This window comes from Ornithodoros turicata, chromosome 1 (genome assembly GCF_037126465.1).
Source record: "Ornithodoros turicata isolate Travis chromosome 1, ASM3712646v1, whole genome shotgun sequence".
Taxonomy (NCBI): domain Eukaryota; kingdom Metazoa; phylum Arthropoda; class Arachnida; order Ixodida; family Argasidae; genus Ornithodoros; species Ornithodoros turicata.
This window is the reverse complement of record NC_088201.1, coordinates 2,084,214-2,101,847: the sequence shown is the minus strand read 5'-3', so window position 1 is coordinate 2,101,847 and position 17,634 is coordinate 2,084,214. Positions and strand designations below refer to the sequence as shown.

At 44.4% G+C, this 17,634-nt stretch overlaps 1 protein-coding gene across 2 annotated transcripts in view; it reads right to left on the bottom strand.

Annotated features, from left to right (window-relative positions):
* Positions 1–17,634, bottom strand: part of LOC135377290 (glycerol-3-phosphate acyltransferase 1, mitochondrial-like) — a 64,851-nt gene that overhangs the window by 25,543 nt on the left and 21,674 nt on the right. For both annotated transcript variants that reach the window (XM_064609610.1, XM_064609609.1), the window contains exons 2-5: positions 15,548–15,833; positions 4,681–4,791; positions 1,917–1,987; positions 540–647 (exon numbers count right to left, since the gene is read on the bottom strand). In XM_064609610.1, coding sequence (XP_064465680.1) covers positions 540–647; positions 1,917–1,987; positions 4,681–4,791; positions 15,548–15,826 — 569 coding nt within the window. In that variant the 5' untranslated portion in view covers positions 15,827–15,833. The remainder of the gene's footprint in view (positions 1–539; positions 648–1,916; positions 1,988–4,680; positions 4,792–15,547; positions 15,834–17,634) is intronic.

The following is a 17,634-nucleotide window of genomic DNA, read 5'->3' as shown; positions in this document are numbered from 1 at the left end:
GAACGCGCGGAAGCGTACGTATGACTACCATAGCAGACGACAGCAATAGCTCCTATAAAAACGCTAGAATGATGATGGTGATCAACCTCAGAATGAAACATCTTCCGTGGAATATCCACCGCTTGTACAGAAATACTAAGGTAAGCTTAAGTACAAAGTATCGTAGAAGTTGAGGAAGCAATAACTGGGACGATGAGTAGCGCCACCGCTACCTTCCAAAAATGCAGCGCTGGGAAGGCCTATGACATGGTCGTTATAATCTAGTAGGTCGTGTTACAAACACACTATATGGCAGGAAGGGATGTCAGAAATGTTAGAGGGAAGTTAGACTCGTTGCAGGCCTATGAATTAATTGCATAGACACATCCTCGTCACTGTTACAAACGTATTAGGTCCCCACTACACTTAACGAACGTGCCCAAACTATTGGCATTTTAGTATATGCTCCACCCAATACGCCTGTAGAGGATACTGACAAATGTCCATGCAGTTTGACTAGCATGATTCTAAACCAGGCTCAAGAATGTACATTCTCTTACCTTTCTGACTCCACTATCTTCTGTGAGATCAGCTTGTATTCATGCGGTATGCTTTTACAGGTCAGGTACAGGGTGCTCTTGATAAATTTGAATGGTACAAACCTACTCCTGCATGGTACAAAAAGTATACTACATTGCAGGTGCGGGGACAGTCTCAAAACATTAACTCAGCACTAGCACTGAGCAGTAGCTTGTACTCAGAGCGCATACCATTCTATTCCAAATCGTCAATAACGGGTCATGAAATAACGCAATTATAAATAACAACAGCGGCATACCTTGCCACAAGCTGTGCGGGCAACAACATCACCAGTCTCTCTGAATATTCACCGGATAATCAACAAAAGAAATGCGCGTCAAATTCTTTTTGGGGTGCCTAGAGCAGACGAAATTTGAAACAGAGGAAGCCGGCTGGAAATAATCCTTTGGAGTCCTTATAACAGAGGGGAAGATTGAATGGACCTAAACAAAAGACTTCAAACAGCTGTTTGGCTGAAACCTTGAAGAGGGAGGGATATGAATGAATGAATGAATTTATTTCCACTTCAAGTTGTGGTGGGAGCCGTGAAAAAAAAGTCGCAGCAACGACTTGAATGATATACATATCATATTCAGAGAGACATATTATTTTATACACGTATACATACATTTTATACACTTTTGTGCTCCCTGCCCCTAAAGGAGCATGGAAGGCACTCGGAACATACGTTCTTTTACCGTGTGATATGAACATACTACCGTCCAAAACTGTCACACAAAATATTTCTTTTGGGAAGTGCAAATTTCCTGAGAAAATTAGGTTACAAGAACGCGCGTGGCTGCGGCGGCCTCCGTGCTACTCCTAGCGACATTAAGTCCACAAGCGCTTTTTATTGGCTGCCAAGAATCGTCTGCTAGCGAAATGCAAAAAGAAAGAAAAAAGGAGCCCTCACTGTTGGGTGAATGGCAGCCGAACGAAGGAGCATTTCTTGTGCACCAGAATTGCGCGTTACTGTCATATTTTTGGCGCGAATATAGGTGTATCCCAGCAGGGCTTTTAGCCCTAATTTCTACCTGTCCCGACATAATTTTTTTTTTTTTTAGTCCTTCCATGCTCTTTTAACGCGTGTCACATACCGCTATGGCACATTACGTGACAAGTATCAGCTCGACCTAAGACAAAGGACAAAGATGACAGTAAGGACAATGCTGTCGCTTGTCACGAACAATCCCACCTATCGGTTTTAGTTCTACGGCACATGACTTCAGATCTCTCCACATCGACTCTGCTGTACCGAATGGAACCTTTACCGCTACGATTCTGTAATACTCGAGAATAAAATTTGTCCGTACAACGCAATAAAGAAAAATGTGTGTCACGCTGCCGTGAATACTCACCCTCGATTATGAGGAAGATTAAGCACATTTTCCAGACCAAGTAATGTGACAGACTCATCTCCAAAACTAGACTATGCAGAAAAGGGAAGGCCAGGCATCATTCTTAAGGTTGGGCTGGTGTGGTAAATAAACTTGTTTCCATCTCCAGAAATCAATTGAGACATTAAAACACGAGGTCACCAGAAGGCAGGCCTTTCGTAAAATTAGTTTTTTGTACAAACTAGGTAGAGGTCAGACGCTTAAGACTCGTGTCTTTTCCTTTTGCGAAAGACCTGCCTAAATTTATGGGAAAGCAGAATAGTACAGTAAACTTTGAGTTAACACAATCATCAATATTTGAAAAGAGCGCACACACTGTACAGAATATTTGTGGAAAAATGGCCAAAAGCTAGAGAGAAATGTGCACAATGTCTAAAATTTTGAGGGGAAAGAGAGATTACTGTATAAGTAGTAATTTTCGCGAGGACCTATTTTTCGCGAAATTCGCGAACGCCCTTTTATCGCGAATTTAAAGTCCCGCGAAATATTCGAACCAATGACAGAAAAATACGTGAAAGAACTATGTAAGAAATTTGACCCAGGACGCTGAGGCAACTTATGTACACGGAGTTTCTTACGCTCTAACACTGCATTGCCTCGCAAAGTGTTCAGTTCGCCGCTGCAACTGGAGACTGTAGTCCCGGCTTCACGTACGAATCCCGCGCGGATGTAAGCCTCCCGTGATTCCTGTTCCTTGTAAGCCTGGATCATCCAGAAAGCGCGTATGCACTCTGTCACACGTATAGACCTTTGGAAAAGTTGTCGCATCACTACCAAGTGCCAATCGCACTTGTTCGATGCGATGACAGGAATGACGGGAGACAGGGCAATTGGGCAATGGCACAGATACGAGCCGAGTAGGACCCCCTAATCGCATCCCTTGCAGTCAGAAGTGCTCAAAAGCAAGACAAACTGAACGAGTTACCCAGTTGTGATACATCTTATTAGCTTCTTCCAAGAAGTTCAAGGTGGATGGCCCCTAAGATGCAGGGTGGACGCAGCGCGGTACCGCAAATTTAAGGTTCCGCGAATAATTGCCTGATCCTGGCTTCTCACAAATTCGCGAATTATTGAGCCCGCGAATTTAAGCACTTATACAGTATGCAAGATTATGCAAGAGCACGTGCGTAGCTCTTGCTCAAAACTGGGAGAAATGCACAGTAACACATTTCAAAATATGCGGAAAAAATACAAAATTTGATACGATAATGGATAATATTTTGAGGTATATAGGCAAGAGGAGGCAATCCAGAGGTGCGTGGTTTGATTCCCGCCACTGCCTGCCGTATTTCAATTGTATTAAACAAAAACAGCAGAAAAACGGGATAAAAAAAAGGAGAAATGAAAAGCAACGACAAGGAGGAGTGAATTGTTGTTTCTATGGAGCACCTGTTAAGTATAGGAGGTAATGGCCCGGATTCCCGGTTCGCCCTCAGTGTTAAGCGCACGCGAAGGGGCCCTTCTGTCCATGCTTCGTGAATGGACGGAAGGGTCCCTGCACGTGCACTTAACCCTCAGGGCGGAGCGAGAATCCGGGCCAATGTGCGTAAAAGAAGCTGGACAGGCTATCGAATAGTAATTTTGAAAAGCAGTTGTTCTTGCGAGCTAATAAAGCTTTATGGTAATGCCATCTTCAACTTGACGCTCTTCGTTTTTCTTTGACAGTGAATGCCAACTGTGACGTCAAAGTATCTCGAAAGCAACGAGTTACTTTCAAGAGTATTTAATACTCTATCTTAACTACTTTTCAAGACTGGGTATTTAGTACTCTACTCAGTTGCTTTTTGCCTAGTATACTCAGTAAGTTAACTTAAATACTTTTCTGCGAGCATCTCGTGCAAGCCTGGACCCATGGCACTGGGCTTATATGTAAGCCGGCGTCCTGGGCCACTGCAAACAGCTGGATTTCAGTTTCGCTCTCGCTAAATCCAAATGTGACAACTGTCTAAAGGGAGGACCTCGACATTCCCATTTGCAAAATTAATCTCAAATCGTTTTGATCACTTTATTTCTATGCAGAAGGTTTTTTTCCACTCATGCCAATGAACAGACAGTTTTGCGGATGCCACTGGACATGTGCTTGGTGTGTGCACAATTGCCTTTCCCAGTGATGCTTACAAAACCAAGGTCTTGCCAAGGATTCTACAGTGGTGTGCCTTGATGCAGGTGCATCAATACTGTGAACACTGTGGATGTTACACTTGTTACAATGTTACACTGTGAATACTGTGAATGTTCCATCTATGAAGGATTCGAAATATAGTTTCAAAATGGAAATGCACGCACATAGCAAAGTAGCTGTAGAAAATACGAAGAAATGCATTTCAGACATGGATCCACTGCAACCTCACTAGTAAAGAAATCTCTTTTACAAAATGTTTAAGCATCCGCGATTTTATCGCAGGCTGTCTGTGGACAAAGTCAGATACATGGCCACATTCGCAAGCTCAGTCTGGATGCATAATATGTAGAGGTGAGTGTGGGTAAGCAAACTTGGACCTGCACCCGCACAGTACCCGCGCGTGGGTGACCCGCACCCGCAGTGCTGTCTGTAAACGCGCATTGGGACCCGCAGGGGGAAACTTCTCTCAATCAAAGTAAAAGTGGTCGTAGCAAAAGTTCCCCAAAGAAAAATATGACTGAGCCTATATTTCTCAACACGTTAAGTAACACTGCTGGCATACACACACACAAGAAAATGTGTAACAGACGTGCGAAGAGATACCTTGCTCATCGGCATGCAACGCGAGCAGCACTCGAGAGCTCGAGAACGCAACGTCTGTGACTGTCGCAATGCATCAGCGGGCGGGTACAGCTTGTAAGGCACGAGCACCTCCTGGGAACAAAGAAACAAAAATATCTGTCAACCGCACTCAAAATAGACTCTCCCCCCCCCCAACTCTCGCGTGAGCGGCAACAAGTAGAGCAAGTACGGGCACGCGAGTGGGACAAATTCATCCCTGGACCAACGAGCTGTAGCGACAGTAAAACCATTATCATCATCATTGCATCTACATAAGGATTTGACAAAATACCTTAACATGCACTGAAATCACAGCGTTCCATTTTTAACGTCCTTCGTGAAGGAAGAGTGTCCCAACTCAATTCAAAGCTCAAAAATGCTGTCACACCCTTCCTTACGATAATAATAATAATAATAATAATTTATTTCACCAATGACACTTGGTGAGGGGATACAGACAAAAAGCTGCAAAAACTGCAGCTTGACGAGGTCTGACCCCCCTTTGTACACTCGATAGATACAACAAGGCAATGACAAACAGCAAACCAGACGAATTACGCAGTGAGACAATGGTAATGAACACAATGCATTAAGATGCATAAAACAAAAAAAGCTATGAGAACACACGAAATAATATGACTATCCTAGTCATATGGCCTTTATAGAGCCTTATAGAGCGAATTGAAAGCTTATACATGGCCTTTATAGAGCGAATTGAAAGACAGCTGACGTTAATGTTTTTTTGGATATGGGAATTGATATGTCGTGGAAGATTATATGAAACCAACTGTGAGCCATAATTAGTTCGTGCACACGGTGTGAAGTAGGGCTCATTGTAGCGTAGTGAATAAGAGGTTAATCTCATGGTTAAATTGCTCGATTATGATCATGGTTAAATTGATGCTCAGGGTCACTGCACAAAATGTTTAAATTAAATTTGCAGCCAGCCCTGTTGTTGTGGTAACATCATGTAAGCCATTGGTTTGCATCCAAATCTGGCGATCAAGTTGTACAATCTCTCAAATTTGTCCTTGATCACAGACGCGTATGACATCCGGGTATTCATGCAGGTGTTCACCTTGAAACCAGATGGCAACTTATCATTCATTGTTCTTGTTTCTCTCAAAAGCTAAAACATTAGACAAAACTTTTAATTGGCATGTTTTTCTTATAATTTTCTATGTGTTTTTACAGCCCTCTGCCATCAAGAGTACACAGATTGTGCAAAAGCAAATGAATTCCCCAAAGGTAAGCGAATGTCGTTATATGTTATCAGGGCGTCTACCAAATTGCAGCCTTCAAATTCCCTGACTTTTCCAGGTTTTCACTGACTATTTCAAGCCAATTCCCTGACAAAAACAAAAGGGAACTTGGTGCCTGCTCCTACGTTTTGATATAGATCCCTCATAAAACTGACCATTTATTAAGTATTAGTGAGGCTACCCTACTTTTCTGCCTCAGACCTTGTCGTTACTCGCGGTAACGTTGCTGCGGCATCATTGCTCAACCACCGGTCCGCACTTGCGATTCGCCGCGCATCATCACGGCACTTGTCTGCAATTTTCCCTGACTTCAGCTGCTTTTTAGCCAAATTCCCTGACAATTCCCTGACTTTTCCAGTCACATCCAAATTCCCTGACTATTCCCTGTTTTCCAGGTTTTCCAGGTTGGTAGACACCTGGTTATCGTGTGGCAAATTGCATTCAATTTCCCACGTGACAGGGCTCTTAATCTAAGAAAAAGATGTTTTTTGCATTTCTCTCACACGATACAAAAAGCGGCAAATAGTCTCTGGCCATTGGGATGGCCGGAACAGATAATTTGCTATACAGCTTTCGCAAAAATATTTTAAGATTTCCGAACTCTCGATATATGGGGCAGATAATACATAGGCAAGCACATACCACAAGATAACGCTGTCAAGTACAAAACTGCCCTATCAGTACAGGTGTCTTGTGACCCTTTGGGCTCCAGATGCCCTCAAATGCAAGGGCTGTACCGAAAGTAATGCAAAAGTGGTCATAGCTTCTTTATTTAACTGATCTAGATCTTTCAAATTGCACATGTAGTTGGAGTGACTCTATACAGGTGCTACAGAATATTTTTCTTCTTTGCAGGCGTTCTGTAGCCTGCTGTGGATGTCGGACAGCCTGCACCCCCTCCGTCGTCAAGAACTCAATGACAGCACGTTGCTTCTGCTTGGAAACCATTATTCGCGTGCAAGGAAGAAAAAGCATAGAGGAAGAGTCAGTCCAATTACATATGCAATTTAAACTATCTACATCTGTTAACAAAGAAGTTGTTACCACTTTTGCATTACTTTCGGTACAGCTCTCGTATGTAAGTGAGACACGCAACAGTTGCACGAGACAGGGTGTTTCACGTAGCGCATGACAAAAATCTACCTGTCAGAAAATGATGGGACCGACGGTATTTATCTTCGTACAACTTTTGCCACGACATCAAATGACTTTCATCCATTTACATTAACGAGAAATTCAATTTTCCAAATCAAAGTAAAAAATTTGCTAAGTCGGCGTAATACTTTTATGGGGTAAAGAGATGCGTCCGTCGGATTTAGCCTATTCAATCGCCGTTCCTTCGTGAAAGATAAGTAAAAAAAAAAGAGGATAAGTAAGTAAAAGGATAAGTAAATACACGGATAAGTAAATAAAAGGAAGGGAGAGGTGAGGGGCACTGGCAACGATACAACCACAGTGAGTGAAAGTGAAGGGGTGGAACGACAATCCTCCTCTGTGCTGGCGGAAAACTGCAAGCGGCCAACAATTTGCATCTCCAGGAAATTGCTTTTGAGCAGCTTTCCCCCAGGTGTTACTATTGTGGTAGGGAGTTTATTTTGTGACGAATCGGCTAACTTGGACACGAGCTTCTTGTTCACGGCACAAATATTTTACGTAGACCCGGCTAATTTTTTTTACTCCGATTCGCCAAAATTTAATTTCTCGCCATTGAAAATTGATCCAAGTGCTTGGAAGTTGTCGCAAAAGCTCCGTGAAGATAAATACGGTTGGTCCCATCATTTTCCGACGGGTGGGTTTCCTAATACGCTTCTTTATCGCGTTAGGTGAAACACAGTGTATGTTCTAATCTTGTGAGTGTGCAGCTTCAGATAACCACGGTACACAGTTGTACACTGCCAGTCCCAAGAGCTGAATCAGCGATTACTCGAACGCAAATTACACAAAGAAACATGCTTGAGCTGCCAGTGTCATTCTAAGTTGCGTAACTCAGCTGTAGGTGACTGCTTGGGCACCCTTGTGCCGACAACAGAAAGAGCTTACAGACGGGAGCCAGGTACTAAAGTGTTTTTAGTCCGTTGGACGTTGGCAACTCACTTGAAAACATAACGTGCACTTTTGTTTTTACGCTACGCTAGTGATTCCCTAACAGGGAACATCAAAGAAAGCGTGTAGTACTTTTCTTTTTTATTTAACCATGTTTCAATTTTTTTTTGTTAAATTTAAATCCGATTATTTTATATTATTTTCTAACTTACCATACGACAAGAACGGTATTTTTCACGGTGCAGCAGCATATCTTGAGAAAGCCTGCACCACTATTCTCTTCATTTGTATTCCACAAAGAGACTCCATTGCTTACTTCGTGCCAATCGCTCAGACGTTGTGCCTACATCGGAACACTGTGCCACTCAGTCTAGGCATTATCTGTAGTGTGGGAGGTGCTTACAGGCACATTGCCTTTCCTGGCCAGTGTAGTGCTTTCTACAACTTTTTTTTCTCTTAGATACATTTATTCACAGAGGGGACTGCAACACCCCCGCGCATCCCTTTTTGTATTCTGCACTGCGTTGCTAGAACGCAAAAGAAAATGTCACAAAAATACGCAAGGAAATGTGTGAAAGAGCAGCATGTTGAAGATCCGAACCGAGAGAGACAAACTCCAGACACACAGGGCAGTGGTTCCGCCAGGAGGGGTCACTTCTTCCCCCCACACCGTTACTGCGCGGGGTGTTTATGGACCACGTCTCCGTTTGCACCCATCTGTGACTTGGAGAAAGGTCCGGATCGGGTTTCCTTTGTGGAATTTGGTGTTCTGTGTGTGACTCGCGATAGAGACAGAGACGATTCTACCTCGCTACCGAGCAGACCCTCGAATTATAGTTCTTTCGTTTTTTCCCATGCATTATGTATCTGAGTCTACATGGTAGTATTAAATGTTGAGTGTTAGACAAGAGTACTGTTTTATTAAGCAGCTACAACAGCATTCAGCATTCCTTCACATTTCCCTTCAACACAGCACATGAGAAACAAAAGAGTGTTCTTTTGCAGCATTCACACGTTGTCAGTGGTAGGATTAAGAAACCTGGTGTCTTCACAAAGCCAAACGAAAACAGCTATTTTCCCTAAAAACAAAAGCAGACAGAAAACGTGACAAAGCCAGCTTTCCAGATGCACAGCACAACGGGGAACTCCAACGGTGCTGCCCCAGTAGAAAGACATCACAATCTTCTCTACACAAATAGAGATGACCTTTCAAGTGCAGACAGCATTTAAAAAAAAAAAGACAGACACGCTTCAAAACACTTGTGAGAGTCTGATTATCACCAGTCAATAACAGGGGCTGCCTTGGAACGCGGGAGATATGGGTACGCTTGGGATACGAGCACTTGATGAGACAACTTCTCTCGGATTCACCTTGTACGGATTGTCTGAAACTCTTTATAATGCATTTTTTGGGATGCACGTCAGTATACGAGGTGTCGTTATTTTATCCGCGAATGATCCGTCGAAAAGGTTTCCGACACCATGCTGCAGCTTATCTGTCGAAGTGGTCCTCTCCTCAAATCTCCCCTGACACAGCCACGCAAAAGTCAATCTCGGTTACCAGTGTGACCTTGCATCCCACCAAATGAGGACAGCAAGATCCCCTGGAATGACATCCATTCCTTATGTGATGTATTGCAGCCTTCAGTTCTGCCACTGGCTCAGAATCCAAAAATCAGACAAGTCCCTTTTGCAAAGGGTCCTCAAGAGGGAACTCCATCTATGCCCTAGTCCAAATTCATGGCGCTTATCCAGTCTAATCAAAATCTGCTTCAAGCTCTAAGCGCTGCTGTGAATGCTGCACAACTGGTAACGTGCAAGTGCGACTTCACGCAATCAAATGAATCAGCCCCTAGTAATTTGGATGGATGTATCCCTTGCTGTCAAGCTCGGTTCGTCCCCAACATACAGCCCCGGCTTATCTGAGGGTGCCGCTTAGGCGTCAGAAATTTTGCAACAAGTCCAAAGTACCTAAGGACGTGAAAGACTCAAATATGGCAGTTGTCGAAAACGTCAGAGAGCGAACTCGCACCTCTGGATAACTAGCAAAATATGATAACCGCACACACAGATAGACTGAGAGAGGATGAGGAATCTGATTAACATGATGGGAAGTAACTATTCCGAGCCCAGGACACCAAGTGACTACGTTCTTAGGCACCTTGAGGGTTGTGTTCCAGCCGCAGAACAGTTGCAGGGAGTATGAGGAGTCTTTTTTTTTTTTTTTTTTTTTACGGAAGAGATTTTTCTGAACAGACAGCCCAAGTTTTACATCTGACAAGGAAACGGTTTTCCCTGGCAATGCAAGCGAACAGTGACGGCTGGAGTGTTGTGCATAGAAACTTGACACCTCTCACTGCTGTTCCCCATTACTTCACCGTGCACGGAATGGTAGGACCTCTCTTAACACTTGGATATTTTTAAAAAATTAAAAAATGGTACAGATGATTGGCCGACGCTCCTTTGTATGCGCCGTATTCAAAGTGTAAGGAGACACTGGGAACATGCATGTAGTAGTAGTGAATGGCCAGCAGTTAAAATACTGTATGGTAGTAGTAGGTCACTGGGAACTGCATGAATGCAAAGGCTTGAAAACTTTAAGACATCACCACATAGTACACGCTCCAACACACGTAGTGTTTTACACCTCCATCCCCAAACATGTTGATTGATATAATTCCCCTTGAGGTCCACTTGCCCGCTTCCTACAGTGTACCGTAAAGTGCGTCCCATCTGTAACTACTGCACTATACCAACCTGGGTTATAATAGACACATGCCAGAGTAGTGAGGAAAAAAAGAATTGCATTTCTATGTGCTCCCTCAGACGTCTGAGGAGAAAGGTTATGCTCCTTCCCATTTGCACTCGTATAAGCATGTAACCTTTCTCTCACGGCCTCTACTGAGAGCCAATATGACTGGCATACTAAAAGTTTGAAATTCTGCGCCGTTTGAACATCGCAACGAGCGTTCCTGCGCAATTTGAGCTCCCCCAACTTTTCAGACTTTTCTTTCGAGAAAAAGCTGCGCAAATTATGCGAGTAACTACCTTACGTAGATCTTTCGCACGTAAGTCAACCGAAGGACATTCCACGCGGTCTCGCGCTGTACGGCACCTTTCCGCCTGTCTAAGCACATCTGAGAATGTGCAGCCCAGGAAACAAGCTAAACAAAACCCGGGGCCACAATACTGTTGTGCCGTAAAGTGCAGAAACAGCACAGAAACACATTGGGTCCGTGTCCTCCCATAATCTTACGTTTGTTTCCGGGGAAGTGGTACAAAACGGGACAGTAGAAGAGCGTGGACTGCTGTTGTTCGCCGTGTAAGGTGTGTTGCGCGGATAGTGCATGACGTGGGATGCGTGCAACAAACGGAATGGAAATTACGGTTATCTGTATCACAGTCCGGATGGCAGCCAACGATGTATACTGTAATATGTAGCAGTCGCTTCGTCGACGATCACGCGAGCAACTTCAGTCGAGCCCATCGTAAGTACCAATTACTTCCTGATGTCTACAAGCGGAAGGCACCTGATGGTTCAAGAAACAAAAGGTGGCTAGGAAATTCACAATATACTCGTTGAGATGCAGTCATGTCCTGCTTATCCGGAGTTCAGATATCCGGAAAACTTGTTATCCAGACTACATTAGCGGGAACGAACCTGCTACCGTTGGATTTTGTCTCGGTTTCACGAATTTGTTACCCGTATCCGGACAGAAACTACTCGGACCAATCTTCCAGCACCTAGGTCATTGTGGTTCGCTTATTCGGAAAAGTATCAATATCCACTGTTCCTGGCATGTGCTGTGTTCACATTATTCCAGAAAACTGTTTTTTTTTTTAGTTTTTTTTAGGTAAGATAAATTTAATTCGTGATACTTTCATATATATATATATATAGTTACATCGGGACTGAAAGGGCAAGCCCGCAACTGCTCAAAAAAAAAAAAAGGCATTCTGCCCTACACATGCTCGATAGTGTACACTTCAAATTGTCACAATTACTACTAGTTTTATTACACTTCACGTGCCAGCGTGCGCCCATGTGCACGTGCGAATGTGTCCACCATCTTCGGAGCAAGAATAACAAGATGTCACACTTATCAATGACACGAATGTGTGTTTTCCCGCTCTCGCTAAGCGGCTCGCTAGTTTGAGATATTTGAGCAACAAGCGAGGGCAAGAAGTGGAATTATCAAAATCATTCGTTTCGGAGTGTAGTATTAATGCCACTCGTTTTCCTGGTGCTCTACGATCGCTGCCTGCAACCTGCAAGTCATAGTCAGCCCCCCACAGCTCTCGCAAAATCTGTATCAAAATGCGTGTTGCTGCGCATGGAGCAATCCGTGCCTCTCCATTGGTTGGACGCCAGAGGTCTGTTCTGACTGGTTGCCGGAATTTGAAAATGGCACTTCGCACTTCCTCACCTGCGTGCCGCGTACTCCCTTGGCGGTTTCATTTGAAATTTGAACGGTGGACGCCGGGTCGGTGTTGTCTTTCGTTGGGAGGCAAGTGCGTTCGCCGTCTTATGAGTGTATTATGGTGTCTTTTGTCGCGTTGTACTGTTTCTCGATGTTCTCGACACAAGCAACTGTCTACGAACAGCCAATCGGATTTCAAACTCAAGTGTTTTGTCGCAAATTCTGGCTTTTTTTAAATTCGACACTTTTCACAGTTGTTTGGGGATCACGGAATAACTTTACAGCATGCATGAAAGCTAGTAGACCTAGAGGTCAGGGGTAGCCGGTACAGGCCACTATGGAAAGCAGAAGCCAACAACAGCCAGAACCGGTCGGGCTGCGAGCCGGACGGAAAGACTTCTGATTGGAGGTTTGAGGGAGCAATCGCTGCATTCTGATTGGTCGTGTGCCCAGTGTTGTGTGAATTCACCTATACTATGGGTTCTATGAGGAGTGGTGGAGAGCTGTCGTAGCTGCTCTTTTGGGGACAGCTTGGTGCAATTTTGCTGATTTTTATCAGAATGGCACAGGAAATCTCATTTGGTGTAAACTGGCGCATCTGGCACAGGAGTGGAATCACTGGAAAGCCCCTTGGTAAGTCGTCGAAATGCAGATTCCAGCGTAACGTGATTGGTTAACGCATTGGTTGACGCTTATGAGCAAAAGCTGCTCGATTTCCAACAGTATGTCACAGACCTGAGGACAAAACATGGATTTCTCCATCGGGCAGATCGGCAACACGGATCAGACGCCGGTCTGGTTCGACATGCCAAGCAGGAGGACGGCAGCTGGAAAAGGTGAGCGGCAGGTTCAGCTGCCGACGACTGGCAACGAACGCAGCCGGTTCACCGCCATGTTGTGCTGTACAGCAGATGGACACAAGCTGCCGCCCTTCCTCGTTTTCAAGAGGAAAACGATCCCAACAAACGAGAAGTTCCCCGCAAAAGTCATCGTCCGAGCAAACGAGAAGGGCTACTTCAACGACGAGACTGTTCTAGACTGGTTTCGTTTGGTATGGTGCCGGCGTCCAGGCGCCTTGTTGAGGCGTCGGAGCATGCTCGTTTTAGATTCGTTTCGTGGCCACATCACCGACCGTGTAAAAGGAACTGTAGCTAACGAAGGCTGCGATCTTGTGATCATACCGGTGGGATGACGTCGATTCTGCAGCCTCTCGACGTGACGCTAAACAAGCCGTTCAAGGACAGAGTTGGGGTGCTGTACAATGAGTGGATGTGCCTAGACAACCCGAGAACTCCAACCGGGCTTAAAACTTCAGACTGGGCCTGTTGGTAAGGCATGGCAGAATAAAAGCGCTAAAAAGACGAGGACAACGGACACACAGTTAGCGCTTTTTACTAACAACATTTATTTTTCAACAACACCGTTCCTTAAAAGGGCTCACGAATTCCCTTTCCTTCGTTGTCAAACCAATGGAAGCGCTGCTGACGCACTTGTCACCCCCCTCTGCTATCAAAAAAGCTTCCCAGATTTCCCGTTCCCTGCTATCAGAGAACCTGCCCTTTATCTGCGTGTCACCAAACAAAGGTAGACACCCACAATCCCTCACATGTAAAAAAGATTACCAGAACGTGCAGATAGATTATACTTGTGCTCTCTCAATCGAACATTTAAACACCTTCCTGTTTGGCCCAGATACATGGACCCACATGACAATGGAATTTCATAAACAACATGAGAAACACAGTTAACAAATCTATCCCTATGCTTCACAACTCATCCTTTCTTTTCAACCCCCCGAACATCGTTAACTATTGCAGGTAGGGAAGACAATTTCCTCCCCCCGCCGAAAACCACTTTAACCCCCCTCTTTTCAGACAATTTTTTTAGATTATGCGAGACTTTATGAACATAGGGAATGACAGTGGCCCTGGAAAAAGACTCTTTCAAGATCCGGCTCTTAGACCCCCGGGACTTCAGAACTTTATCGCAGATCCCCACAAGCAAATCAACCGGGAACCCCGCATTCCTTAATCTGTCCACGCTCTAACGCGCTAACTGTGTGTCCGTTGTCCTCGTCTTTTTAGCGCTTTTATTCGTCCAACCGGGCGTGTGAAACGTGCTTCACTGAGCGAAGTTGCACAGTGGGTGCACGATGCGTGGTATGGACTACTGGCAGACTTGGTCCGCGGTGCGTTTCTCGAGTGCCATATTGCCCGCCATATTGACGCCGATTGCCCCCGCAACCGTCAGCGACGAATGCTGCGTCGTAATTTCTAGCGACGAAGAAGACGTCCTAGTTTTGAGCGACGAAGGGCAGTGAACTCGATCTAGTCTAGGTAAATAATACCCCTGTCACACGGGCATTTTCGATCCTGCTCGACCGAACCTGCTTGAACCCAATGCAGATCGGATGGTGCTACACGGCCGCTTCCAAGCAGGATCCAACTTTGATCCTGCTTCACTCAAGACAGTTCCCATAACAGGATTGAGAATTTCAAGACTGCTCGACGGCCGCCATTTGCATCCTCGACCCCGGTGAACTGTCATAACTTAAGACGGACGTGCGCGCGAAGCTGCAAATGATGCTTACATCAGTATACGATAAATTACCACTAATATCGCTGTTATATAGGAAACGCGAAATTAACGAGATCCGTTTATTCATTTGCACAGGTCAACCATTCAATGCGCATTGAAAGTGGCCGTGTAGCAGCGTCAAAACTCGAGCGCGCTCAGGAAGTTCAATGCAGATCGGATTCGAGAAGGATTGAAATGCCCGTGTGACAGGGGTATAAATCAATTTTTATTTTTCCAGAAATTGCGTTTTTTTTTAGGTTTGAGGTTCAAACTTAGGGGTGTCGACATGTCGACACCCACATCTTGACACGTAGCGGAGGCATCGAGTAGGTCCTCGGAGCTGTTGACGTGGCTTAGGTGTTACGATTATTGTGAGATATGGATTTAAGAACAAGAACGTAACAGAAGAAGGAAAACTGTGTGTGTGTGTGCATTTGGTAGTCCTGTCATGTACTTGTTTTTAGCTTGTTTAGCACTTTTAATTCCATCTAAAACTGTACTGTATCTCTACTCTGACAAAAGTAATTTGTAAAACATCCCACTTGCCTCGTCCACAAGTGGCAGTTTTGTGCGGTATATGTGTCCAAGCTTGGACACCCGAAGCATGCCAACACCAAACTTATTGGGGTTGAGCTCCACGGTGTTGGGCTTCCGGGGGAAATGGCGCAGCCTCGATCGGGCCCCACAGTCTGCATCACCGTCCCCAGGCAGCACCCCGGCATGCTTCAGGTTAGATTCGGGAGCGTTGTGCTGTCCAAGCCGTGGACCCGCCTTGGCTTCCCATTTGGAATAGACATCCTGCAGATTCTGCAGAAGTTCCACCATCAGAGCTCTGGAAGGAAAACGTTGAGAGGGCATTGGTCTACGTGGCAGCATGTTATAAAAAGGTAACGGGTGCCAGCATATGGAGATGCATTCAATGGAGATGCAATCTTCGAATTCGAAAGGCAGTAGAGATGCTGTTTTACTGACTGCAATCCCGGCAATGAGCGTTGTGTGGAGCAGCTGGTGGTGTAGGCGCTGGGGAGCAGCATCTCAACTGCTCTTCGCATTCGATAATGCACCATTTTAGTAACAAAAAGTTGGCGCCTGGTTACACGCAGCATTTTGACATTCTTCCCACATCAGCGATAGGCATCTTGTTTCCTTACTGACGGCAGCTTTGAAAAACAAGTACTGCATAAATGTGAAGAGGATGTGATACAATTGCAATTGCACTGTAGACTCATCTACTACTACTACTACTTAATTACATTTCCAAAATAATTTTCGGAATCTAACTGTAACTTAGTTACATTATTCGAGTGTCATTACAAAAAAACTACGTATTTTATTTCATATTACGAATCAACCTCACATAATGATACAAAATATAAATACTGTCAGTGCCAGTGTTACACGAAAGAATCTGAAAAACTTGATAGTTTGGCATCCAGGTGACGTCACCAGCAGCTCTGGTGTCTGTCTTCTAGCAACAGCGTGCACACTCATTCCTTGGAGGAGCAATGTTGCCAGACCCATGTCACACCCCGTGACTTCATGCTTCTCGAAACGAGAAATTATTTTACGACACCGTAGTACTACTACTCTGTGATGCGTGATGCGATGTGACTACCTTGTGATGGTGATACACACATCAAAGTTTCAGGATTTTTGAAAAATAGAGTGGCTTCTCAGTTCTGCTATCTCACATTTATTCGAAAGATTCTGATTGAAAAGTTTGTGTCCACCTGGCCATAGGCAAAAACGGTACCTATGCTGCTCTCATTGAATCGTTTTCACTCAAAGGGTTCGCGAATGGTTTTGCCGCTGCCCAACCAGAGGATTCTATTCTGAGTCACCCCATCTTATCATTGGCCCTCAGCAATACTGTTCGCGAAGCATTTAATCGAAAATGATTTACTAAAACTAGCTATTGGCTAACAAATTGTGCAAATAATGCAACTAAGTTGCTATTGAAGTTACAGGCAACAAAAATTAACTTGAAGTTCCTAGGTAACTTTGGATAACTAACGAGTTACTTTTAAGTCACGTGTTACCTAACATCGACTTTCTAGTTCTTGACCTTTCAATAATTAATTGAGATCTTCATCTCGCAACTGGCGGTGCTAGACATTTTATGCAAACAGTTTTATTTTTATGAAAACTACAGTATTTGATGCGAGAAAAGTAGTGGGGCACTTGATGATATTGATGTCGTAATAACGTCCTTGATCGGAGCACAGAACAGCCATCGAAAGTTTAGGTGCCATGAGTTGTCTTCTATGCACATTTCATAGAACCTTGCCAAGTTTTAATCTTGGAACACAATACCCTCTGTCATTATAAGCACACAGCTCGTCGCTATGATGAAGGTCATCTCCTAATGTATGGTCAAAACAGAATGTTATTTACTTATGACTGCAGCCTTGTTAAGGCTAATGCAGGAGCAGGCTTGCATGGCACAGAAAATCCTTCATAGGAATAGCCCTGTTTGCAACAGGAATTGAATTCCAACAACAATGTTATTTAACGACGATGAATAAGACATTTAGGGATTTTTTTTAAATCCACCCTCTTTTTTAAAAAGCCCCAAATGTCTCATTTGGGGGTTTGCACTTTGAGATATAAATCCTATAATTTTGATATGCAAA